General features: G+C 32.6%; 2 protein-coding genes and 1 non-coding gene across 3 annotated transcripts; 1 reads left to right on the top strand and 2 right to left on the bottom strand.

Annotated features, from left to right (window-relative positions):
- Positions 1-141: 141 nt before the first annotated feature.
- Positions 142-16492, bottom strand: LOC111003149. Its single transcript, XM_022273518.2, has 5 exons — positions 16371-16492; positions 9894-10023; positions 6378-6538; positions 5008-5196; positions 142-735 (listed from the first exon to the last, which is right to left on the bottom strand). The coding sequence occupies exons 2-5, from the start codon at positions 10018-10020 to the stop codon at positions 562-564; spliced, it is 651 nt and encodes a 216-aa protein (XP_022129210.1). The 5' UTR covers positions 10021-10023; positions 16371-16492; the 3' UTR covers positions 142-561.
- Positions 7690-7762, bottom strand: Trnak-uuu. The gene has a single exon. It is a non-coding gene; the product is annotated as a tRNA-Lys (tRNA).
- A 5709-nt stretch (positions 16493-22201) lies between the features above and the next one.
- On the top strand, positions 22202-26360 carry LOC111003148 (SPRY domain-containing protein 7). The gene is made up of 4 exons (XM_022273517.2): positions 22202-22416; positions 22978-23148; positions 23478-23768; positions 24587-26360. Exons 1-4 carry the CDS (start codon positions 22314-22316, stop codon positions 24682-24684), a joined length of 663 nt encoding a protein of 220 aa, XP_022129209.2. The 5' UTR covers positions 22202-22313; the 3' UTR covers positions 24685-26360.
- The last annotated feature ends 333 nt before the right edge of the window (positions 26361-26693 follow it).

The raw sequence follows: 26693 nt of genomic DNA, 5'->3' as shown, positions 1-26693 counted from the left end.
CATAAATAATGGTGACCGCGACAAACAGGATGATGCTGGTGTCTTTTCCAAAACTCCCATAAGTTTGTTTATAATATATACCTAACTGTCCCATTATGAAATATTTATCAGGGGGCTATTATATATAAATTAAATAATCGATTCTTTTAAATATCTTTATTTAATAACGCATAATAAATTAAGTACTTAGACGTTATAATACTATTGAGGTGAGAAAAAAATTACATATAAAAGTGATGTTCATACTTTGATTTAAAATTAATAATTTTAACACCATGGGAAACCCTTAATACTGAAAGTATACAAATGGAAACATTTTTGTTGGTCATTGTTTAGATAATTGTAATTTCTAGAATACCAATTTGTTTTATATTTCAGTTATCTACTAACGGTTTTCCCTCCAGTTACGAGTTTGACAAGTAATATCAATACGTCAAAATGTTTGAAAGTTCTACTCTTAACCGGTAGGTGGCGCTAGAACCTATCGTGAAAATTTACACAGATTATATTTAATACTTATCAAACTCATAACAAAAGGTGTGTTAAAATAAGTATACGTTATTAAACTCGTAAATTGGGGTTTGTGTATCGGACGTATTTTAGTAATGCGTCGTTTTCTTCGCAAACAAATGGTTTGACGTGGTGACAGGCGACGTCGTGCCAGTGGACTCCATCGTTGTAGAAGTTGTTCAGAATAGCGATGCAATGCTCAGCTGCACCTCCTTGGATCAATTCCTGTAAAAGAAAAGTAAATATTAATTAGAATAAAGCAAAAACAGGCGATATATAGCGTATAGGCCCCGTATAGCGTTTTTTCTTGTAAGGCGCAATTTTTTAACGCTGACAACACCGTTCTATTGCTCTAATAGCAATACCGACGGCGTTTCCAATCTAAATCCAATCCAAATAGAGATTTTGCTTTAGAAGTTTGCGTCAATGCTATAGATAATAATAGAAACATGTCAAACTTCGTTCCAAAGCAAAAGTAATGTACCATAGAATAAAATTTACGCCTGCGATTTTTTTATAGCAAAAGTTGTTATTGATGTGTACGGAAAATCATATCTTTGATAAGCCTTATTAAATATTTATTAATATGAATGTGTGATTTTGACACTAATTTGGTACGGATCTAGTATCCCCTATATTAATTCCGATCTAGCAAGTTATCGGACCGTTAAAAGCCGGATGCCGGAGTACCTAGTGGAGAAGCATATAAGTGAGTTTCTAAATCGGATCGGAATAAAGATATTTTTGATTTGATTAGATTTTAGGATAGTATATTTTTGTGAAATCAAAGGATTCGGTGTTCAGGTATTTTAAATGCTATGACTTTGTTTCCTTTTAGCCAGCTAATTTAAATTCATTTTGCGTTAATACCGTTAGTCCAATAGAAATTTTAATGTCTATTTGCTTTTCACGTATTTCCACACTAAAGAAAGTTAAAACACCTTTGTGTTACTAATGAACGAGCGAAAATGTCAAAAGAATAATTCTGGTGAAAGTGCCAATGTGACGATGCTGGTCGAATATTGATGAGCAGTGGAATGTATGCGGGTACGCCCTTAGGCAAATTGTACGCTTTCGATTTCATATGTTGCGAAATTATGTAATAACTACTACCTAACCTTCTTAAGTGTAGTATTCAGACCTCTGTATGTTTCATGATCATATGTCAATCTAATAGGAGAGGTGATCATGATGTGTACTTTTATCGAGCGATCAAATGTTAGGAGCAAACATAGTTGATTAGTGCACAGCCGGGGATCGAATCTGCGACCTCAGAGATAAGAATCGCCTAGGTTAAGCTTCGCCGTTCGGGAAATAGACAAATAAACGATATCCATTTCATATTTTTATTTTTTATTTTTTTTTTATAGAACAGGGGGCAAACGGGCAGGAGGCTCACCTGATGTTAAGTGATACCGCCGCCCATGGACACCCTCAATGCCAGAGGGCTCGCGAGTGCGTTGCCAAATTATATAATTATTATAGTTATATGTTGCGAAATTATATAATAAATACAACGCACAACCTTTTTAGGGGTGTGTCTCAGTCATAATCATTTGTCCATCTAATAAGAGAGGTGATCAGCCTCCTGTGCCTGACACATGTCCACTATTTGTGTCTAAGGGGGCGTTCAATTATTGCTTCACGTAATTTTTGGAGATTCCCCCCTCCCATGTAAGGCACCGTTTACGATTTTCTCAAACGGTTCGTTACCATCCAGGGACTCATTAAACCTAAAAGTTGTCATTTATATGGTGTAAAGTATCGGGAAGTCAAAAATAATATTAACAATAACGCATAATTCAATCCCTGCCCCGCACCGTAATGTTTTCCCCCCCCCCCCCCCCCAAATGCGTTACGTAATACATGAACGCTCCCTAACCGGTTTCTTCACGATGTTTACCTTCGAGCGATCGAATGTTAGAAGCGCACGTTAGTCCATTGGTGAACAGCCGGGGATCGAACCTACGACCTCAGAGATGAGAGTGGCTGTTAGCCTGGGCGAAATGATGTAAGCAGGTGCTAAAGGTATAGAAAAACTAGTGGTACTACGCTCTATGTGTGTGAGCAATTTTTCTCAATAGAACTCAGCTGCCTTCTGCTCCTGACACCGTTTAATTTAGATACTTAGCTAGCAATAAAGGCTTTTGATGTGAAACATCTATAGCCGCACGTAAAACCGATTTCTGGCGTGGCGACGCATGCCGTGGCGACGCTTCGCCACGCTATATGATATACAGTCTAAATGCAGTAGTAAATTTCACATTAAAAATATTTAATGAAAATAATGTTTATTCAACAAATAGTCATCGTTATCTGGAAAAAAATCGTAATATTTTATTTTATCATTATAACATATTTATTTCCTATCACGGTCTGTTCTTTTCTGCATATTACTTTTAAAGAAATAATATCGATGTTTCACATCTGCCAGGCGTCCCGTGACGGCTCACATTTTTTTATTTTATTACACTCATATCTGTCAATCACCAAGCTTCCTTATAAGCATTCGGTTGCTATAGAGGAGAAATATTTGTCAGCGATTTTAATTTCGTAATTGCAACTGCAGCTTTCATTTTCATTGTATGACATCATCCTATGACTACTAGCCAATACCTTACGACTTACGCCATGAGGGCACGCATCGTTTGTTATTGTGGCATATATAAGATTTGTAATACCTATAAAATATATATATTCTCTCGTACGAAGGAAAACGTATGGCTTGTGTTAGACACAAAAAGTCGATGTTAGGCACAGGTGTCTGATAATAGCCTATAAGATTGACAAATGATCATGAAAGAAATACATCTGAGTCCCAGACCTGAAAAGGTTGTAGCGCCACTTGTTAGTTCCCATACTCCTCCGAAACGGCTCGACCGATTCTTATGAAATTTATTATGCATATTTAGTAAGTCTGAGAATCTTTCTTTCGAACCCCTAAGCGATCTGGAGTGTCTGACTCAATTATTTTTGTTTATTTTTTAAATGTTTTTATGATGCATATAAAAATACATACAACCCATAATTTTCACCCCTCTACTTGTAACCCCAATTTTTATTTGTTAATTGACATGAACTCTGAGGTTCATATAAAGAAACATCACAGAAAAACTTAAAAAGTTTTCATTCCAGAAAACCAAACAGTCTCTGGGGTAGCATAGCAAAATGTTCCATGTTGGTATTTACTAAAAAGCTTATACATATATTAAAAACTACAGATTTTTTCGAATTAATAACTGCGGCGGAATCATCATCAGACGTCGAGTCAGAATACAATACCATCCGTATCACCAATCATCTTCGACTTTCGTCGTTCCACATCTATATGTGGAACCAGCTGCCACTGAAGTAATTCCGTACCAATTCGAATTAGGATCATTCAAGAAAAGAGAGTAAAATCTTAAAATGCCGACAACGCCCTTGCGAGCCTTATGGCATTGATATAGTCCATAGACGGCGACTATCACTTAACATCAGATAATTTTGCCCGTTTGCCGTGTGTTCTATAAAAATATGTTGATTGGTGGTTAGTGCGTTCGTATATATGTGTACGTCATGAAATTTGTCATGCCTATAGAAGAAATACCTGCTAATACGTGGTGATGTAAGATAAACATTCCTGCTTATACAGTTCCGTTACTGCAAAGAATAATAATGAACTGCAGAAGTCATTTACTGTCACAAGTTCTAAAGATAGATCCGGTTTAAGGAGCGTTCAAGGATTACGTATCGAATTGTGGGGGGGGGGGGGGTTTGGGGTAAAACGTTACGATGCGGGGCGGCAATTGAATTATGCATATATATTGTTATTATTCTCGACATTCCGTTACTTCAAACCACATAAATGGTAAAATGAGTCACTGGGTGGTAATGAAATGATTAAGTATTGGGTACAGAAAAACCTTACGGCGCGTTACATGGGAGGGGGGTCAAAATGTAGAGTAGAGAGACACTAAATCTAACACTTCTAGATATATATATAGTAAAAAGCCCCGATTAGACATATTATAATTTTTTTTTATTATGTGGTAATGTGTTTAATTCCCTTGCTAAAAATAATTGATGTGTTGAAAATTTCGCGCCTTCTGCTCCATAGACTTGAGTCTTATGTCAAGTCTCGTTTGTTTTTTGGCCTACTCTCTACTCTGTGAACATTATTAGCCGATGTATTGTATATTACTAAATAAAGTATTTTTTCACACATAAAACTACTTGTTTCCATTAAATCTTAACAATGTTATGTGTAAAAGTTGTATGTATATTGTATACACGTGGATTTAGAACTAATAAATAAATTTAAAATGATCCTAGGCGAACTGTAGCTGTTGCCATCGCTAGTTTGATTGGGTGGTTAGGCTGGCGTGTCAACTCACAAAAAACGCGATTCGTCGACTACAACAATCTAAAGATGGTCTGAATTTATAAACAAAATAGCGCTGAATTAGGCACTTAGCTGAAGAATTAAGCCGCTAGATCCAGCGTTGGAATACTCACCCTGTTGTCAGGCTGTGGTTTCCCAATACCGCCACCCTCGGACCAGTCGTTCTGCTGTCTGTTGGTAGTCGGAGCCAGTTTCTGGAGTTCAGCAGTCCAGAACCACCCATTGACATCATTGGGGAGGAGGTCGGGACGGTTGCAACCCTTAAAATCACATACACGCCCAGAAGTCCAGATGTATTTGACCTGGAATTTTGAATTTGGTTACCTTTGCTCTACTTGGGTTCATTAACATGTGGGGTATCTCTACACCTTCTACCAGGCAGAATACAAAATACTATTCGTATTACCTCGCCTACCTTAATTATTACTGAAGATTATAAAAGACCCAATAGATGATCATGTACCAGTATATTATGATCACTCCATGTATTTGTATATCTATATTCACACTGTATATGTGCTAATGACAATACAAATACATAAAAATCTGCGTTTTCTGCACAAGACGTTATGCGAATGAATTACCATCGAAAGTTATAATATTTAACTACTAATCGAATATCTCGATCTCCCTTTCTCACTCTCTCTCTCAATCTGTCTCAATCGCTCTCTCCCTTTTATTGTAATACCCTCATGCGCCACAAGAATTTCACTTTAAAAAAATATTTATCGCCAACGAACACGTATGCGCTTTCTATTTTTGAAAATTCGTGACGCGAATTTTAAAATTTCTATACAATTATCGAGGCCAAGGTTTGGCCATTGTCATGAAAATCTCTTGTGCAGGTGCGAGAAAATGGACACGGATAAACGCATTGTGCGCATATTACGTCTAAATATGTTAAGTGGAGCATTTGCGAAAAGTTTCTAATGAAATAAATGTTTGGTTTTGTATTGCTCTATATATTTGGAAGATAATGTTTTCTAATTTAAAAACACCTTCATATGAATTATATCACTTTGAAATTATTCTATAATCGTAGATATGAACTATTTTCCCTCCAATTATGATGCTTGACAATATGTCATTATCTTTTAGTCTCTTTTTTATCACAGACTATAGCTATAATATTTATATATTAAGGAGGAAAGAGCGAAGTGCTTATTTAATCTGTGATCACTAATTGAATTGAATTGTTATTGATAACCATTTCGATTTGACATAACTTAAAAGTTAAAACATGGATTTGAAAAGAAATTGAAATTTACGAAAGACATAAATGAACCTAATATATAATTAATGGAAAAATTCTACGAAATACTAGGCGGTATGGTCGAAAGACTATAGCCTGCGCCATGGGCAAAAAAAAGAATTTGTTACATTGAATCGTGACAATGATGGGCTATAAATCTAGGTTTTATTTAAGCTGTGGCCAAATTGGTTTCAAGAATAAATAAAATCTTATGATCTTTACGAATCCTACCTTATCCTGTACGATGCGTGCTTTGACCCATTCGTTTTCATCGCTGGTCTCCAAAGACACAAGATCCATGCAACGCTGTCTACAGAAGTTTCTAGCAGTCAGCCAGTCGACCTCAGTGCCGCGTTGTGCTGGGTCACGCCAGGAGAAGTAATATCCTTTATCTGCAAGAACGAATTATTTACACCTCAACTACGGAATATCTATACTAACAAAATAAATCTATGGCACAATTTATGGGTCTCAATTTCTGTTTTATGATCATTTGTTATTCTAATAGGCAAGTAGGTGATTAGCCTTCTATGCCTAATGCACGCCCTCGACTATTTCGTTTAAGATTTCCAGTCCATTGGTGCACAGAGGACCAAACCTACGACTTTTGGGATGTCAGTTGAAGCCACTGCAACACTGATTAAGTCTTAGGCTAATTAAGGAGCGACAGATCCTATGCAACATTCCCTGCGTATTTCAACTAGACCGAGACTAATCACTAAATGAACTGTGAACTGGATCTAGATGTAGAAGGGAGATTTTAGTATCCCAATTAGATGACGAATCGGTGGTACAAAAAATCTGTCAAAAACTCGAAAAAGATACCAAAATAGATGTGTTACCAACTGCAGCTGCAAAGGTCTTTTCAGCACTAAAAAGAGTTTAAAGTTACTTGCATTCCACGCTCCGCCAGCAAAAACTTACAGTGCTCTCGCTAATGTACATAGATATAGAAAGTAAATTTTTTTAAACGATCAAATTTGAAAAAAAAACAATAAGAGGGCGCATCCCGATAAATAGCCTAGGGCGGTCAGAACTCTAGTCTCAGGGAACACTGCTAAAGTCGAAAGCTTAGTACGCCGCTTTTTTAAAGTACATCTTCGCTCATTAATAAATAAATCTCTAATTATATAGAGACTGCGATCTGCCTGTACGCATGCAGCTCTGATGACATAAATAGCATTATCTAGGAAAAGTGTAAATCAATGTTTTTCCAACGCTATTTACATTGTGTAATAGAATCATGGGAATTGGGTGCGAGGTATCAATAGAAAACTTACTTTCCATATTGTCGTGGAAAAGTCTGTGAACGCGAAAGGAAAACGACGCTTTTGTTTTTTGATAAAAATGTAGGTTAGAGAAAATTACGTTAACATGATTAATACGGCTTCAGCGGTAATAAATTTCTCCCGTAATTCGTAATATGACGTTCTTGCGCCGTAAAAAGGAAAAATTGTACCGAACATTTATAAAATAATATTATTAAATTCAAATTGAGTTTTTAATATGTTTTGTTATGGTAAAAAAAAATAAAAAAAGTTAACGCCCGAACAGGGACTTGAACCCTGGACCCTTGGATTAAAAGTCCAATGCTCTACCGACTGAGCTATCCGGGCCGTGAAGGTTAGTTTGAAATACATCTTTAAAAGCAAAATTGTAACTTGTGTTAATTTTATTTCTTTGTTTTACTTATACAAATTGTTTTATTTCTAAAATCTAAACTACCATCAATTATATAGTATTTAAAAATTAATTAAAGGAAAATAAAAACAAATTTAAAAAAGTTTGCTCTCTGTGGCAGCATTTACCTATATTTAGTATTTTATTTACATTTATTTCGCACAGTGGTTGCCTGGTGGAAATCATTCGAATGCGATAAGGCCGCCTTTACATTTAATTATGTTCATTTTTTATATTGTAATGTAACGAAGTGTTAATAAATAAATAAAATAATTACGCTCTTATTGAACTAATTTAATAAGAACTAATATTAAACTAACTATTGAACTAATTTAAAAACTTTGTGCTGAATAATAATATTAATATTCCTTTAAACATTTTATTGTTTTATAGAACCCCCAGTTTTCAAATTCCGGTCAAATAGGGTCATCTGGTGTTAAGTGATACCACCGATACCACTCAATACAGGGCTCACGATTTAGTTACCCTTAAAAAATTGGTACGCTCTTCTTGAAGGACCCTAAGTCGAATTGGTTCGGAAATACTTCAGTGGGCAGCTGGTTCCACAGAGTGGTGCAAGGCATAAAACTGCCTTATATATATCAGTAATACTGAAATATATCCGAAAAAATTCGACTTAGGGTCCTTCTAAAAAGAGCGTACCAATTCTTGATAAGCCGGCAACGCACTTGCGAGCCTTCTAACAATGTCTATGAGCGGCGGTATCACTTATCAGGTGCACATGCCCGTTAGCTTCCTATTACATAAAAATAAGATGTAAAATTGCTAGTGACATTCCTTGGTCTTCAGAAATGTTTATGAATAATACTATCTCTCCCCGGAAACGAGATAAAAAACCTGTTCAACGGGAGTTTTGATAACGATATGGAATTCCTTTGCTAATCTAACATTTTAAGTGCTTTGAAACATTTTTTTACGATTTATGTAATGGCCGATTTATCTCTTTTAAAACATGAAGTTTCCTGTTAATAAGATCCATACGTGGACAAATCTGTATCAAGGTCTAATGTATTATCTAACAGCTTATACTTATACATATTATAACACAAAATACTTACGCCCAAAAAAAATAACCTATCTCAATCCATTTTTGTCCATCTGAGATATACATCTTAATCATCTTAATCAATCGACGGACTGTAATAGCCATCTGTTGATACAAGCTATCCATGGTAGGTCGGATTGACGTATGTGGATATTATGTATATATATATTATGAAAATGATAGTTCAACTGTTCCAATATTCTATCTTAAGATTTTAACTTGCACCAGTTTTTAGAATGAATAAAAAGCTATTTAATATGTTTTAAACATAGGCATGTATATTTTAATATTATTTGTACGGTTTTATTTACTTTATTTGGCTTATATTGATTATATATTATATTTATGAGTGTAAAGAGCGAAGAGATTGCATTCTTTCTGTCGCCAAAAATGGATTGTCTTCGTAGGGTTTGGTTATTGGAATGCAGATAAGGGATCGATCAACTGTCACGGAGTTATCTCAGATTGTTTTCAATCTGGGATTGTGGACTAATTATTGGGTTCGGGCGTAAGACCATACAGAAAGCCAAAACAGATCACATAGATAAACAATATATGTATATAAAACAGAAAACAAGCAAGTGCGTTAATAAACGAAGACACATTAAAAAAAACTAAATTAAACTGAAATTTAACATTTAAAAAACAACAAATAATACAGCAGTGTTGGCCTAGTGGCTTCAGCGTGCGACTCTCATACCTGAGGTAGTAGGTTCGATCCCCGGCTGTGCACCAATGGACTTACTTTCTATGTGAGCATTTAGCATTTGTTAGAACGGTGAAGGAAAAAATCGTGAGGAAACTGATATGTCTTAGACCCAAAAATTCGATGACGTGTGAGCCTGATCACCTATAAGATTTAAAAAATGATCATGAAACAGATTCAGAAATCTAAGGCCAAGATCTAAAGAGTTTGTAGCGCCAATGATTTAATATTATTTATGTATTTAATATTATCACCGTATTGGCATTGTATGTTGTGAATATAAATAAAAACTTACTGTCCACATATCTCTCGTGAATTGTTCGCTGGACACACTGCGATGGCACGGGTGGTTCAAGGATTCGGCCATTTTGAAATTGCGCCTGGGCCACAGCCAAAACCGCTAATAGCACGAATTGTTTCATTATCTGTAAAGATGGATTTTTTTTAACTATAATATAAGCTACTTTTATCAGCAGTTCCCAAATCAAGAAACGAGAAGAATGGTTAACTCTCCGACACTCTTTAAAAAAAAAATAAAAAAAAATACGTTTATTTTGGAACATAAGATCTTCATGGTATCACTTATTCCATGTCATTAAATTCGAGCCTGTTGGCATCCCTACTCATCGGAAAAGAAGACAGAGGGTGTAGGCCGAGAGAAAAAGCCGGCGTAAAAAACTCTCGGTACTCTTATAAAAAAAAGCAAATCATCAAACCATTCTACAATATTTAAAACAAATATGGAAAATTAAAGCCTGCCCAGCACTAGTCCCAGGCCCTTTTATCAAGTAGATAATCACTAACTTTATAGTAAGCATTTTTACACAGCTTTTCTTTAATACATTTCTTAAATTTATTTAAAGGCAGAGATTAAAGAGCCTCTGGGATTTCATCAAAGAAGAGTATCCCTTTTCCCAAATTACTAACTTTATACAGTCTAGTACAGGGAAATTGCAGCCTGCGTTTGTTCCGAGTATTGAGTACTCTTAATACAAGTTGACAAGGTGTCCTGGTAGTTTTGCTCTTTCGCGAATATTGTAAACGTTTTTAACATTCATAAGCATGCCCATCGCATCTAAACTGAATAAACAAATTATGATTTGATTTGAATGGACACTCCCAATGCCTTCGGGCTCACGTGTTCTGACATAAGAACAATTTTTTTTAAGAACGCATTGCATATGCTTTAAAGATTACACGAGGACACAACTTTGTATAAATTTATTGTATTTAAAATGATTTTCCCCATTATGTTTTGTTTATTATAAACAACTTTATTAATTTGCTATATTTAAAACAAATATAGCAAATTAATATAAAAATAAGTATTGTTTGATGATTTGCTTCTTTAAAAGAGTACCGAGAGTTTTTTACGCCGGCTTTTTCTCTCGGCCAACACCATCTGTCTTCTTTGCCGATGAGAAGGGATGCCTATAGGTTTGAATTTAATGACGTGGAATAAGTGATACCTTGATGATCTTATGTTAAAAAATAAACGTATTTTTTTAAATACTATATATAAAATAGTATCTCTTTTCTTGGAGAGAAATAAAACTGTAGTTTTAAAAAACTAAATAAGCTTGAGTGAGCGAGACAGCCTTGGCTCGTACGTTTTGTATAAAAAATGTATTATTCAATCAACAAGGATGTAACGCAAACAATACTATACAAAACGATATACGTTTGCTAAATTTGTTAATTGAAAAAAAAAACTCAAATTATACTCTCACAAAATGTTTAATTTTTTATATTTTATTGTAATAGCAATAAAAAATAAAATAAACCAGTGGCGCTACAACCTCTTTAGGTATTGGCCTCAGATTTCTAAATCTGTTTCATGATCATTTTTAAATCTAGGCAAGTAGGTGATCAGCCTCCAGTGCCTGACACACGTCGTCGACTTTTTGGGTCTAAAACACGTCGGTTTCCTTACGATGTTTTCCTTCACCGTTCGAGCAAATGTTAAATGCGCACATAGAAATTCCATTGGTGCACAGGCGTAATAACATTAAACAGTCAGGGGGCAAACGGATTGAACGGACGGAGGGAGGCTCACCTGATGTTAAGTGATACCGCCGATCATGAACACTCTCGATGCCAGAGGGCTCGCGAGTGCGTTGCCGGCCTTATAAGAATTTGTTCGCTGTTTTCTTGAAGGACCCTAAGTCGAATTGGTTCTAGTTTAAAGTCTAGTTTAAAGACTTTATTTCTCAAAAAAAATAACACTTAAGTACATGAGAATAATACTTAGATTAAATATTTACATTGTACTTCTTAAAATAATCCCAATAAAAAGATAGCCGTATCAATGTAATATAACTAATCAATAAGTCAATTAACTGTACAGTGCGGCCTAGTGGCTTTTGGGTGCGACTCTCATCCGCGAGGCCGTAGGTTCGATCCCCGGCTGTGAACCTATTACTATTAGTCTATTAGATTGACAAATGATCAGAAGTCTTTTTTTTATAGAACAGGGGACAAACGGGCAGGAGGCTCACCTGATAGTGATACCGCCGCCCATGAACACTCTCGATTCTAGAGGGCTCGCGAGTGCGTAGCCGGCCTAAACTAATTTAATAAAAATAATATAAAAAAAAGTTATGTTTTTACATAAGTTTTATGAACAAAGATGGCCGGATTGGTTCAAAATGTCAAATGTAAGGTCATGGTCAACATTTTTATTCTAGAATTATCAAAATTGCATTCGCTAATTGAGATTAGAATCGTATAATGATTCGTGATTTTTTTCTCTTTTTTTTTGTCGTCTAGAATGAGAAAATAAACTCAGACGGCAGACTACGAAATTCCACCTGAATCTCGACGTGCTCCCACGGGAATGGTTGAATCACCATGTCTACTACTGTTATAGGACAAATCTTTTACTTATTAGAAGTTATACTTCGAAAAATAATGAAAGTTTTTACTATGCGCACGCACACAGTTACTAAAAACCGACACTCTGAAGTTAGCTACAGTCAAAATTACAGTTTTTATGTTGTAAGTGTCCTTTAAAAAGGAAGAATAAGGCGAAAGATAACATTTTTAAAAGATTTTTAAGATAAAAGTTAGGCCAAAGACCTATTATATTATTATTATCTTATATCTTTAAACGAGCAATTCTTGTATATATATATATATATATAATTGGAATCTCGGAATCGGCTCCAACGATTTTCATGAAATTTAGTATACGGACGGTTTGGGGAGCGATAAATCGATTTAGCTAGGAATCATTTCTAGAAAATGTCATTTTATTTGTGTTTTATCAACTTAAACATAGAACTCCTCGTTTAAAGATGTCAGCCAAATAAACACTTACATATGAATATAATTATCTTTATTCGATAAATATACTCATATTTCATAATTTTATTAGTATGTAATTCGTACTTAAATAAAATTTCCAAAAAACACAATTTATAAAAAAGATATACCGAGCTAAGCTCGGTCATCCAGGTCCTGTTTAGATTATGACATTATAAAATTAATATGACATTTGCATGCCTATTTATATGTGGCGGATTTTTATAATTAATGTATCTATCTTCGCAAATTTCATTTCAAGAAGTATAACTTCTAACTCGTGTATATACATAAGTACACACACATGTTTTTATTTATTTATTAATTACTTAAGATGTGGAACATGGAGTAATGGTTGCAGCTCCTTATAAACATTGTGTAAAACAAAAAAATTGACAATTCAAATAAAGGTATATTTAAAAATTACATCACGAACCGGGAATTTATTATTTATTGTATTTTTTGACATGACAATTTCTTATAATTCAATGGAGCCGAAAAAACATGACTCAGGCGTTACCTCACCCTGAGGCGTTCTATTTAAGGCTTGAAGTGCAAGCGAGAGCGCAGAACGAGCGACAAAGAGGCACAATAGGCTGCGTTCGGAAGCGTTCGTTCGTTAAAAATTGACATAATTGTATTTATGAGTACAAATGAATGTAACTTGATCTGATTGACTGTGATTTCCATTTACCTCCTTCTCTATATACAAACTAAATATCTATTAAACAAATAAAATTAAAAAATTCTCGCAATAGAAATAAAATTAAAAAATGCAACCATTCCATCAGTAATTTCTTATGACGTTGTCACGTTCAACTATCGTCAGTAAATCGACTTTATAGACAACCGTTTTTTTTATTAGATATTTTTAACCAATTTATCCGAAGTTAGCGAAAGTAGTACCGGCCCATCGAGCAGTACAGATATTTTAATAAATCAAGTTTTATGTCTATTATAACAGTTATCATATTATACATGTTGAGAGACCGGTCCTAGCTAGGGTTACAATAATTTAATGTATTTTGTTATAACATCAGTGAGGCTACCCTTTTAGATTTAGGCCTATTTCTGTATTGTGATCATTTGACAATCCAATAGGCAAGTAGGTGCCTGACAGACGTCATCGACTGTTTGGGAACGAATGTAAAAATGCGCACATAGAAAGAAAGTCCATTGGTGCACAGCCGGGGATCGAATCTACGACCTCAGGTATGAGAGTCGCACGCTGAAGCCACTAGGCCAACACTCCTCTAATCGCTTTATGTATAAAGAAATTTATTTCTCATAAGAAACAAAAAATGTATTTTATTTACATGACAAACTTAATACGAACGAGATACACGTCGCCATCAGCCGTCCCAATTTTAGTCTAATAGGTTCATTCTGATATGTATTTTGAATTGATTAAACGCGCTAATATTACGAATTTTAAATACTTAATAGACTTCTTTAGATAATTTAACCTAACCTGATGTAATCAATAAAACCTCATTGGGCCCTGAGACCATATAATTTACATCATACATGAAATATAATCAGTCAAGATTACATGCCCCCAATATTACTTGAACACATAACACAAGTCCTTAAAACCGATAGAAAAACATTGAAGATGCCTTCAAGTGGAGCCAACAGTTTGTTCGTAGGTTCGATCTCCGGCTGTGCCCCAATGTACTTTCTATGTGCGCATTTAGCATTTGCTCGAACGGTGAAGGAAAAGATCGTGAGGAAACCGACATGTCTTAGACCCAAAAAGTCGACGACGTGTGTCAGGCACTGGAGGCTGATCACCTACTTGCCTATTAGATTTATAAATGATCACGAAACAGATAAATAAATCTGATGCCTAGAACTAAAAAGTTTATAGCGCCACTGATTTTTTTTATAGAACAGGGGGCAAACGGGCAGGAGGCTCACCTGATATTTATACATAAGCCAAAAATTTGTACTGGCTTCCATTTATTTTAAAAAACGTGATGTTTTAATTAATTTCTATGAAGTAAATAATTACATTATTGTATGGTATGCCATTGCCGAGTGATGAATGATTTTTTTTAATGTTCATAAGTGTACATTATGTTACCTACATGAATAAATGATTTTGAATTTGAATTATGTAAAAAAATTGGAGTTGTTTTATTGAGGAGTCGTAATTCTGAATCTAATTAATTGATGCATTTAATTGTTATACCAAAAGCTAAATTAAGTAAAGTCTTTCAGTGTGCCCGCCAAGTTGAGCGGCCTATACTTTTCTGGAAACCATTCAAGCCATTTAAGACTGTTATAAAACTAAAAGTCTGTCAATCTTTTTTATTTTGTATTAATTGTATGTTGTTTTTAACTCTTTAGTTTTAAGGAATTGAAATTCACACTAATTCAAGCACCAATTTTAATCTCCTGTTTTCTGTAATTCTAGTTAATATCAGGTAATTTTTTTTTTTAATTTTCATGTAGTCACTATAAGATGTTAGCTACGCAATAACTTAAGACAAAAGGTCTCTTAAGTACTGAATAAATAAACTTGGATATTTTATGTCACTCTTTACGGCAGAACTTTATTTTTTACGAATTATATATGTTAGTAAATATCTTAAACCATGCTCACCCGTTTATAGAAAGCGACCTTGTCGATTTAACCATGGGTTCATTCCTCCATACAAATTCCAATTAAATCACTACCGGTTTTGGAGACGTTTTAAGAATTAACTATTCATAATTCGATACGAATATAACGAGGAATTCCTTTCGTTATAAAAACATTAATAATATATTCTTCTTAGATTGTGAGACACAATAAACACAATTATTTTAATTCTAAATTACTAATTCTAAAACAAAACATAACTTTGTCTTTTTTGTTTCACTCCAAATATTACCGCTTGGACTTGAATTTGACATTTGCACATCACGAATATTTATTAATCAATTAAATAAACACTAATCAAAATTTAGTTGAACAGTTATAACATTAAAAAATTGATAAAATTGTAGACAAATAAATTATTGTATTTGTTTTAACAGAATTACGAGAAACTGTTAAAAAACTGCGATTTCCCGCGTAATATTACGTCAGTTAAAAGCATAATTCGGCAAAAAAATATGTTATCTGTGTAATTCCATATTCAAAAGTTCATTTGTGGACAAGCGTTAACTCTACTAAAATAATAATACTTCAATTTGAGTTTAAATAATTATAATCTATATTTCCGTTTAAGATTATTTTGCTGTAATAATATACCAATAAAAAGCTCATATTAAATGCTCATATAAATGTGAATACAATTCAACTTTTAATATTACGTCACTTTTAAAAAGTTTATACTGAAATGAAATTGAAATATTCTAAAGAAATCACTTTCAACATATAGTTATTCGTAAAATCAAAAATTTAATACACTGGCTTATATAGGTTCACATAAGACATGAAAATATTTGTCTACAAAAAAGAAATGCTATTAATACTCACTGCGTGTACGCGTCCGTTATCGTCACAAACTGATGTGCAAGCTCGCTGCGCTGGTTTTATATTGACAGCCAAGTCCTGGTTCCTGGCCCCGCTCTGTCTGCTATGGCGTCAAAATTGTTATCTAAATATAGAACAAATAAATTTGCTTATTTAATAATTAGTTATTTAATCATTTAGTTATTACTATATTCTATTAGCTATCCAACAAATATTTTTACTTTTTTTACTACATGTATGCAATATTTGTAACTATTTAAATATCTAATAAAATCTTATGGCACCTGAAATTAGGGTCTTAAATGTCAAATCATTCCAAAATATAAATAAAATAGGATAAAATTAATTTTATTGATGAAAGTTATTTAACAATATTGGCCTTGTGGCTTCAGCGAACGACTCTCACCCCAGATGTAGTAGGTTCGAACCCTGGCTGTGCACAAATGGATTAACGAATGAAACAGAAACAGAAATCTATGGGCGAGACGTATTAAGGTTGTAGCACAAGAGATTTTTTATTTTATTAAGGAAAATAGTATATATTCTTATATATAACTTCTTATATATAATTTTATTCAATAAATAATAAAGTTATTACAATGTGCAGTATTTACAATATTTCTAACTTATATAGTAATAATAAAAATTAAAAATTGATAAATAGAATAAACATATCTAATAGTTTGTTCTCTGGCAGTGTACTTTTAATGCTAGCAGCATAGATAACGAATTCATTAGTAAATACAATAGACATGACGATAACAAAATTAAAAATATTTTTTTTATATGTTGTCTGTGGTTATTTGTATTTCACACATTCAAGACTTGATTGAAATTCTGACAAGAAACACCTGTTACTTATGTCTGATGTATGATTAGGGGTTCAGTCAACCCACTTCCTGGGATTAAGATTATAAAACCATAATTTTATACAAGTCTAAAGTTCCTCTGTACTCCTGTATCAAGTTGATATTATTTATAAACAGTAGTTTAGAACAAAGCCACTTCCAATCTTATATAATAATAAACGGTGTAAAATATCGTGAGGAAACCGGCTTGTTTTAGATAATTATGAGAAAGAGGCTTAAATAAGCCTAAGTAAATCCTTCTAGAATCTCAAAAGTTTCGTGGACACTTCGTTACACCTCACTTCTCTGAGGGTTTCATTCTGTATTATGAATTATTATTGTTAATGTTTAAGGGAGAAAATAAATAAATAATTATTATTATTGGCAAGCCACAGCCAAGCATTCCAGACTACGTGAGCAACTGTTTCATCTGCGTTGAAACAACTTAGGACTGACATTTGATCGTACAACATTCTAAACCTATAACAAAATGGCCACGCGTTGATGTCTTCTTCTAGCATTTATTGGCTCTGAAAAGAACATAAGATATACGATTATATATTATTATTATATATATATATATATATATGTATATTGTTTGACCTTTTGCCATTTATTAGGAAAAAATATCTGGAAGATGATGTAGCATTTTATTTGAATCCTGTAAAGACATTTACAATCTTAGATAATGTCATTATTAAGTCTAGTCAAGTATTTCCCACTACGGATATGTATAACTTCTGGACCTCTGCTATTATGTGCAAATTGAAGATGAAAACCCGGGAAGCCAAGATCCTTTAAGTCACAAGTCAAAACTCATTTATTCATATAGGTAACACAATGTACACTTATGAACGTTAATAAAAAATTATATTAGATGCTTCTAATTTTTCATTTACTGCCAGTACAAATCAAAGGCGTAGAATTAGACTGGCAATAAACTCTCCGCCACTCTTTTAATCGCCAAGTTTTTTTTACACTATGTTTGTAAAGAGTTACAACCATTTCACCATATTCCATATGATAGCTTAAGTAATTAATAGTAAGTTAATAAAAAATCAAAAACAAAGATTTGTCCTCTATCAGCAGTGGGTATGGTGAAATAGGAGCACACACTTACATTCTCGTGGGAACAACACTCTATTACATAGTCGAAATAACCAACAGTGAGGTCCTTACACCACGTACTTTTATTCAAATACATATTTGCTATAAAATCTTTTATTACATTTGATCTTACGGTTCGTTTCCCTGAATTGTATCTATTGTCAAAGAGTTTTAAAATAATTTCTTATCTCATAGTTATATATTGATAAAAAAGGGTCCGTTGAGGGCTTGCATCCCTGCCGCCCGCGCAAGTTGGTATTTTTTTTTCAATATGGCAGCGCACAGCGCAAGCCACATATCCTATCACATTTCAGATTGACAATTTACTTACGTTTTTTACCAATGTAGTGCAATTAGAAATTCAAGTATATAATATATTAGTCTGATATTGTTATGGTATATGCTTTAGTTATTTTTATATCGTATATTGTATTTTCAAGAAGAAAGTATTTGATAAAGATATCATTATAGTACCTACTCTTACTAGTACTTTTTTACCATGCATTAGTCTTGTAGAATAATATAAGATTTTTTACGTGGAATTTCAGTCATATCTTCAGCATTTAAGCCATTTAATTTTATTGAGCTCGCAAGAAATCGAGCCCTGTCCTTACTATTATCCGTTGATAATGTATCTTTGTGCAATGCATGGCGTAGTATTTGCTTTAATGAGTTAGCGCAAAAATACTCGCTGAGTTAGTCATAAAAAGGCTTTCTCTATAATGACCATTACTCATCCGTGACCCTGTAGGTCGAAAGTTATGTGTACAATCAGGCAACAACCATAAAAAATTACAAGGGGGTCGCTGGTAGGCAGCCAGGGGCTGAAAACCCGTAGTCTTCAAACTATAGGAGATTCTGGTAATGGGCAAATATGTAACTAGCATTTTGTACCTGATTGATACACGCTCTCAGCATTTTATTTATTAATTAAAAAGCTTGCCAACGCTTGGCACACTGTTAGGTACATCGCAAAAAAAAATCACAAAATTTTATTTTTAATGTGACAAGCACAGGTCAAACATGGCTTACACGAAGAAATCTAATATTAAACAAAACAACTATTTAACAAAATAAAAAATTACTAGTAAAAAAAATTAACTTAAGAAACTAAATCAAAATCGATTTCAATGTGTGAGGTGGGCAACTATGGATATCCAGACCTAACTCATTTATCGAAATGCTTAATCTGGTATTGGTGAGCCATGACTAAAACGACCATTATGACGAATATTTCTTAAAACTATCAGTGCGAGAAGCTTTTGTATCTGTTAAGTACTAATTTGTTTCTTGTATGAGACAAGAAGGCTATCAGCCGTGCCTGACACACGCCGGCAATTTTAGGTCTATGGCATGCGGGTTTCCTAACGATGATTTTCTTCATCGTACGAGTGTTAAATGCGTTTATAGAAAAATCCTTTGACGTCTGTGAAGGCCTGACTTCGAGTATGAGAGCCCTAAGCCATCGCTGAAGCCGTCAAATACTGAACTACTGTTTTTTAATATAGACAAAAATCTTGTCAAACGTTGAGGAATTTTTTTTTTTTTTTTATAGAACAGGGGGCAATCGGGCAGGAGGCTCACTTGATGTTAAGTGATACCGCCGCCCATGGACACCCTCAATGCCAGAGGGCTCGCGAGTGCGTTGCCGGCCTTTTAAGAATTGGTACGCTCTTTTCTTGAAGGACATTTTTATACACATTTTGATTTTATTGCCCAATAAACATGACGCAAGAGAAATTCTGATTATAATACATAATGTGCCAGAAAGTACACACAATAGAGAACGGCAGTGTAATAATGCATTTATTATAATGAAATTGTCTATGCATAATATATTCCTCTATACTTTGTTGTATAATTTTTATTATAAGTTTTAAAAAAATTGACACAGATAAAACAATAAAAAAAAGCCACAGAAAAATAAATCAAAATGACGCATTTCCATTGATGCTTCAACCTTTTTATATCTGGGCCTCAGATTTCTGTATAGCCTCCTGTGCCTGACACATACCATCGACTTTTTGGTCTAATACTGGACGATGTACTCGCGATGTTTTCCTACACCGTTCGAGCGAATGTCATATGTGCAATATAACATAGCGCACATAGAAAGTCCATTGGTGCACGGGGTCGAACCCACGATCTCAGAGATAAGAGTCACACGTTGAAGCCACTAGGCCACTACTTCTTTTTAAGTTATAAATTACATTTATAATAATAGTAAGTAGTGCATATTTCAAAACCATTTCCCTGTTTTCATAAACACCCAGGAGGTTTTAAGTAAAAATGCGTACGTGATAAGCGAAAGTATAATATTACGACATATTTGTATACATCGCAGGCTTGCTACACAACATCAATACTGGACATTGACAGACGCGATACTACATAATATTTACTTGAAAAGTAGACCTACTTGGACTTAAATAGGCGGGTTTTAGCTAACAATACAATTTATGAAGATTTAGACATTTTCCACCTTATCAAAGAAGGTATTAGGAAAGCATTATTTTACGCAGTGGGAATACTGTATTTAGGAATTGTAACTATCTAATCTTTTCTTTAAAACATTCAGTTGTTTAATTTCAGTTTTCTTTTATTATATTAATGTAAGTAGGTACTTTAATTTTTTTTCTATTTCGTACATTTTGTTTGTCGATGTGTTATAGCTTTGTGTAATATTATCTAAGTGTTAAGTTTTATAATATATAGTAAATGAGTAGCTTATTTTTATAGTTTTTTTTGTTTTACTTATAAATAAATAAACAATAAGAAGAAATATAAGTGTTCTCGTATGTGTGTTATATTAAAATTAGGGATGCATCGATACGCCCTTTTGCTGATACGCTTATTGAATTAAAGTTAAATTAAGGTAAAATGTATCAAGTTTGGTTTAATTTTTATTATAAAATATAAACACTCACAATCTTTGAATAAGATTATAGGTTTCGTTATTTTAATCAGAATTAAGAGTAAAAATTAAATTAAATAATAAATATAATAATAAGATAAGATTTTTGTAATTGTGTATCATATTTGGTATCGAAAAAGTACTACACGCGATAGCAATTAAAAGAGAGACAAGGCCCCCCCCATGTTTCTCTTTTAAGAGGTGAGAGGGGCAATGACAGTCCCTGCCTTGTTTGCAACGCACTAGATCAAACAAGATGGAATTTGAAATTTGAATAGTATCGTTGTATCGACAATTTAAATATCGGCGATTTATCCGGATCGGTATCGGATTCATCCCTAATTAAAATCTATTAGAAACATGTAAAATAGCAACAAAAAGAGTTCTTATCTATTAGTTATCTACATCCTTAAAATTAACTGGAAAATGTAAATTTCAATCAAGAATTTGACATTTAAATAAAAAGAAGGATTCAATAAACTAAATAAATACAAATTGTTTAGCCAATCCAATTATCTCGATCAATATTTGTAATCCATTCATGTTTGATCTAATAATTGAGAGTCAATAAGTAATTAAAATCGAAGGATAATCACTAGTCATATTGTATTGCTCTTTGTCTAGGGAATCATATTAAGATGATAAGTTGATTTTCAGTTTGACTGTTTGATCATTGATTTAATCGTCTAGTAAACACTAATTGTTTAATTACAATTAAATCCAATTTTACTACCATTATTACATTGTGTACATTTTGTACTATCATTTAAATTATGGTTGCTTTTATTGCGTTATTGATCTGAATTACATAGGTGGTAAAGGGAAAGGCTTACTAATTTAATTTAGAAATAAGAGTAACTAAACAAACTATAGATAATATTAAAATTGAAGTCTGCATAGCTAATATGACAGCTGTTAGTCCCATATATTTTATATACACAATCCGGATTGACGTTGACATATGACAACGTTGATTTATTCGATAAACGTTTTGCCTTGATCTACAAACAAAAAATAAGAAGGGAACAAAACAAATAAGTGTATTGATTTTTCATAAAATAAATTTGCGTGAACATAATGTTTTGCTGTTTGAAAAGTTGTGTCAATGGGTTCTCATTAACACCCAGTGTGCCAATTAGGGTAAAAGAAAATCCAATTCAGCTGGACACTCTTCATATGGGTATAAATATATATAAATATTATAATTAAACTCAATATTCTAAGAATACTGTAACAAATGTAAAATCTTATGAGTTGGTTGATAAAAATCTATCGTTTTATCGTCGCTTTAGCTTTTTTAAAACTCCAACAAAATATTGTTTGTGTATTCTTTCTAAATATGTATGTAAGAGTTAAAAAAATGAAATGTTTCTGACAAAGTGTTTTAAACGATTTATTCTTATTCTGTGCTAACCACATCAAATTAACTAGGAATTTTTATTTATTATAAAACTCCTTAAGCATGCAACTACAAATAGTGGATACATTACAATTACTACCACATAAACATTATTGTGAAACTATTTTTATTAGCTTGGTTTTTGACATATATATTTTTTTGAAGATAATAATTGTGAGGGTTAAGAATAGTTATCATATATTAATCTCCCTCTACCATAGAATGTCAGCTATATTTGATTTTTATTAAAGTCTATAGATACATTATGGATGTTTTGGTAAAGCCTAAATAATATTTATTACTAGAAGACTATAATTAATATTTTTGTGAATTAAATTACAGGCCATGAAGTAGTAATTGTAAAAGGTGGTCAACGGGCATGTGGATCCGGTTGTGTTCTCGGTAACGCGCCACTTGTCCAAAACAAGGCTTACTTTGAGGTGAAACTACAGCAAGGTGGTGTTTGGGCTGTTGGATTAGCTTCACGGGAAACTGATATAAATAAAGTTCATGGTATGATTTCACTTTTATTTTGAACTGTTTAACAACACATTCACATCAGGTGTGAAAATATTAATCAAGTTGCATAAAAATTATACATATTCAATTATACACTTAATACCTGTAGTGAAAATTCTCTCTAAAAACTCTGGGCTAAATTAAATTACTGAAAGTATTAGAGTAAGAAAACATAGGCAGTATTAGTACATGTAAAATAAGGAAAAGCTTGTTTAAAGTACTTCAGTAACTCCGAAAGAAAATAGTGGTATGGTCTCTGGGTTAAGAAACATGCCACTAGGCCATGCTCTCCTCGATTATAATTTAAATGAATGAATTTTCAGGTGGAGTAGATAAAGAATCATGGTGTTTAAACAGTGATGGCACAGTCAGGCATGACAATGTAGAACTTTATCAACTGAAAGCGGCCCCAGACACACAAACAGATATTCTAGTATCAACAGGCTCACCACAGAATCACAAAAATGAAGATAATATAATATCAGTGATGCCTGTGGAAGGTGATGTTATAGGATTAGCTTATGATCATGTCGAGTTAAATTTCTTTTTAAATGGAAAGACTATGGAAATACCAGTACGTAGTGTTAGAGGGACAGTTTATCCTGCCCTATATGGTGAGTTTGAGTTGTTAATAATAAATAAAACAGTGTTAACAGAAAATTTATATAAATACTAGTGGACCACACAGATGTACGGTGTGCTTGATCCGATGATCTTAAATAATTGAATACACAAGAATTTTCATTAAAATCCAGCCATTTAGGAGTTTGTGAAGAGATAATTTATGCATCTATTTTTAAATTATTAATTTAGCATAAATTGATATGTATATATTATCTTTTTGATGGAATTTTTATTTAAGTGTTTCATGTGTTTGAGGGTTTTGAGGATATCTAGTTATTTATTTATTTATTATTAAGTCTACATCATACATATTACAAAATCAACTGATAATTTTATATAATCTTCTATCTACTATGTACAACAATATATGTAAACATAAGTTTTGCAAAAAATGGGAATTTAAAACAAACAAAAAGATACAATTAAAAACATAAACAAGATAAGACAAAAAAAAAACACAATAAAATAAAATTACCAAGAATTTTGGTACTTTAATTTTACTGTGCAGTTATTTTATTATGTAAGAAGAGAAAAAAAAATCATCAGCAAATATCATAAAATAAGATATCAAACATATGACAACATTATTTTTGGCAGAACTAAATTATAATACATTTATAATATAATTGTAGATTAAGTATTATGTGTGACTGTTTGTTTATCTGTATCATATTAATTCAATGATACTTACTCTGAATCTAAAAATGGGTCATATTTGGCGAATAGGTTTTATTTTCCCAATAATTATGTTACCTGAACTCATTGTAATTTTTTGAAATTGGTTAAATATTCAAATTATTTTTTTCAGTTGATGATGGTGCTATATTGGATATAATCCTCGATAATTTTCGGTATCCGCCTCCGAATGGGTTCGAGAAAATAATGGTGGAACAATCTCTGCTCTAACAAATTGATCTCATAGTATAATTGTGTGGACACTTGCTTGTGTGTGAGACTGTTAAATTATTTATCCTTAACTTACTTATAAATACCTTTTAATTAAACCAGAATCAAAACCCATTGTCTGTATTGTATAAAAGTCTAAAATCCTCTACTTAAAGTTTAGTTAGAGATGGCCTGAATTTGACACTTTTATGTCATCAAAGACAATAGATGTTTGACATACGGAAGTATGCGTATATATTTAGCGCGAAGGCTCGACTCGAAATATTGTTAATTTTGCTTTAAGTGACCTTGAACTCTATTAATTTGGTAAAAAGTTCACGGCCATAGTCAGGTCCACGAACGTTTATAAAAAAATGTTTCCTATTTTGATAAGTATTTCAAAACACTGATAGACTTTTTTTTAAATCAAGCCAAAATATGATTGAAACTAAGAACATATATTTATAATTTAGTATCGTTCTTAACTCTCTATTTATTTATTATCTATGGGACGAAGATAAAAAAACGCGCAATACACAGACTATATTTGTATAAAATAGTACCCATAGATGATATATCTAATAGACTGGATATTGGTAATTACAGAACTGAGTATATTTTGCATTGTAAAACAAAAATAGTAGTTTATATTGTGGATTGACTTTTGCCACTACTGGTCGTTTTAAACCTTTGAAAACTTCTTTCTTTTGTATGTTTGTAAGTATTTTTTATTTTATTTTGTATAGAAATGTATCCTTACTAGGATACATTACTATACAAAATATTCATTGAAAATTTTAACATTAAACTAAAATGGGATTGATGGTTACTTAGAAGGTGATTATAAGTAGGGTGTCAATGTATATTGTGTATTAACTATATGGCTCTAACTTAATCTATTTTTCTAATAAAAAGTGCATTTTAAATTGATATAATGTATGATAATCATGTAAATCTTTAAAATTATTTCAAAACATATAAATAAGCTAAATATGTTAAACTTTTTATAATTTGGTTCTTAATATGTAAAGTCAAAAACATTCCTATTGTATTTTTTATTACTCTAATGTCAGTTACAATATTTTAACTGTACAATTTGTGTATACTTAAGTGATTTGCTTATTTTTAATGGTACAATAAATTTCTTTAACATTAAACGAGAGGTATAATTTCTTACTTTTCTTGTATAACTTCTAGTCTATGACTGTATGTGAAAACAATGGTCCAGGCCATAAAATTATAAAAAAAAACAATAGCGCATTTCGCTTGACTCGTACTTAGCGCTTTTGTTGCTATATGTTATACGGAATAAATTGGTCAAAGCCTAACAAAACTCCTTAGCGCCTAGCAATCATCTTCAAGCGCTGGATGGGCTTTGTTTCGCCACAGAAGCCAATATATTATTATATAAAAGTCATTTCTAGTTCAATCATAGACAAACATGATGTTTAACGATTAAACGAATCGCGCTAATTGTCTTTTGATATAAATACCTGAAAGGAAGAGACGCATTTTCTTTGTAATTACTGATGTTTTAAGAATGAAACTAAAATAGATACAAATATTTGTTGTGGTACAATAAACTGTTTGAATGTATAATAAACATTATAAATTATCAGTTATACAAATTGTTGTAATTTAAGTTAATTCATAATGAATACTGTTTCAAATGTGCTTAATAAAAATTATGTATCTTATGTTATTTTATTTGTAGTTTACCAGGCCATAAAATTATTTAAAAAAATTGTTTGATGTCTAAAAGTCTGGTTGTTTAAATATAAAATAAAACGTAAATTAGTTTTCCCGCCAAAAATTCTTACTCTGTCATGAAACCACAGACTGGGGTAGGTGTGTGCAGGAGATTAATATAATATACAAATTGAGAACTTTGTTGTTACCGCCTACAGGAAAGAACTAGAACGAAGTTTAAATAGTCATACTTTTTAAATTACGATTTTAAAATATATTATATCATTGTCGAGTTATGTAATCGATTCTGATTATTTTGAGGAACTGAATTCGAACCTTAC

The sequence above is a fragment of the Pieris rapae genome, chromosome 23 (assembly GCF_905147795.1).
Source record: "Pieris rapae chromosome 23, ilPieRapa1.1, whole genome shotgun sequence".
Classification (NCBI taxonomy): Eukaryota; Metazoa; Arthropoda; class Insecta; order Lepidoptera; family Pieridae; genus Pieris; species Pieris rapae.
Note: the sequence above shows the minus strand (reverse complement) of the source record. Positions and strands in the feature narration are given on the sequence as shown.

Bases quoted from the DNA above. Each gene is read 5' to 3' on its own strand.
- LOC111003149 (XM_022273518.2), bottom strand. From the start codon at position 10,020: ATGAAACAATTCGTGCTATTAGCGGTTTTGGCTGTGGCCCAGGCGCAA. The intron at 6,539-9,893 runs GTAAGTTTTTAT...TCGTTCTTGCAG, and splicing joins TCACGAGAGATATGTGGACA to ATAAAGGATATTACTTCTCC. The intron at 736-5,007 runs GTGAGTATTCCA...TTTCTTTTACAG, and splicing joins AACCACAGCCTGACAACAGG to GAATTGATCCAAGGAGGTGC.
- LOC111003148 (XM_022273517.2), top strand. From the start codon at position 22,314: ATGTTTTGCTGTTTGAAAAGTTGTGTCAATGGGTTCTCATTAACACCC. The intron at 22,417-22,977 runs GTATAAATATAT...ATTAAATTACAG, and splicing joins GCTGGACACTCTTCATATGG to GCCATGAAGTAGTAATTGTA. The intron at 23,149-23,477 runs GTATGATTTCAC...ATGAATTTTCAG, and splicing joins TGATATAAATAAAGTTCATG to GTGGAGTAGATAAAGAATCA.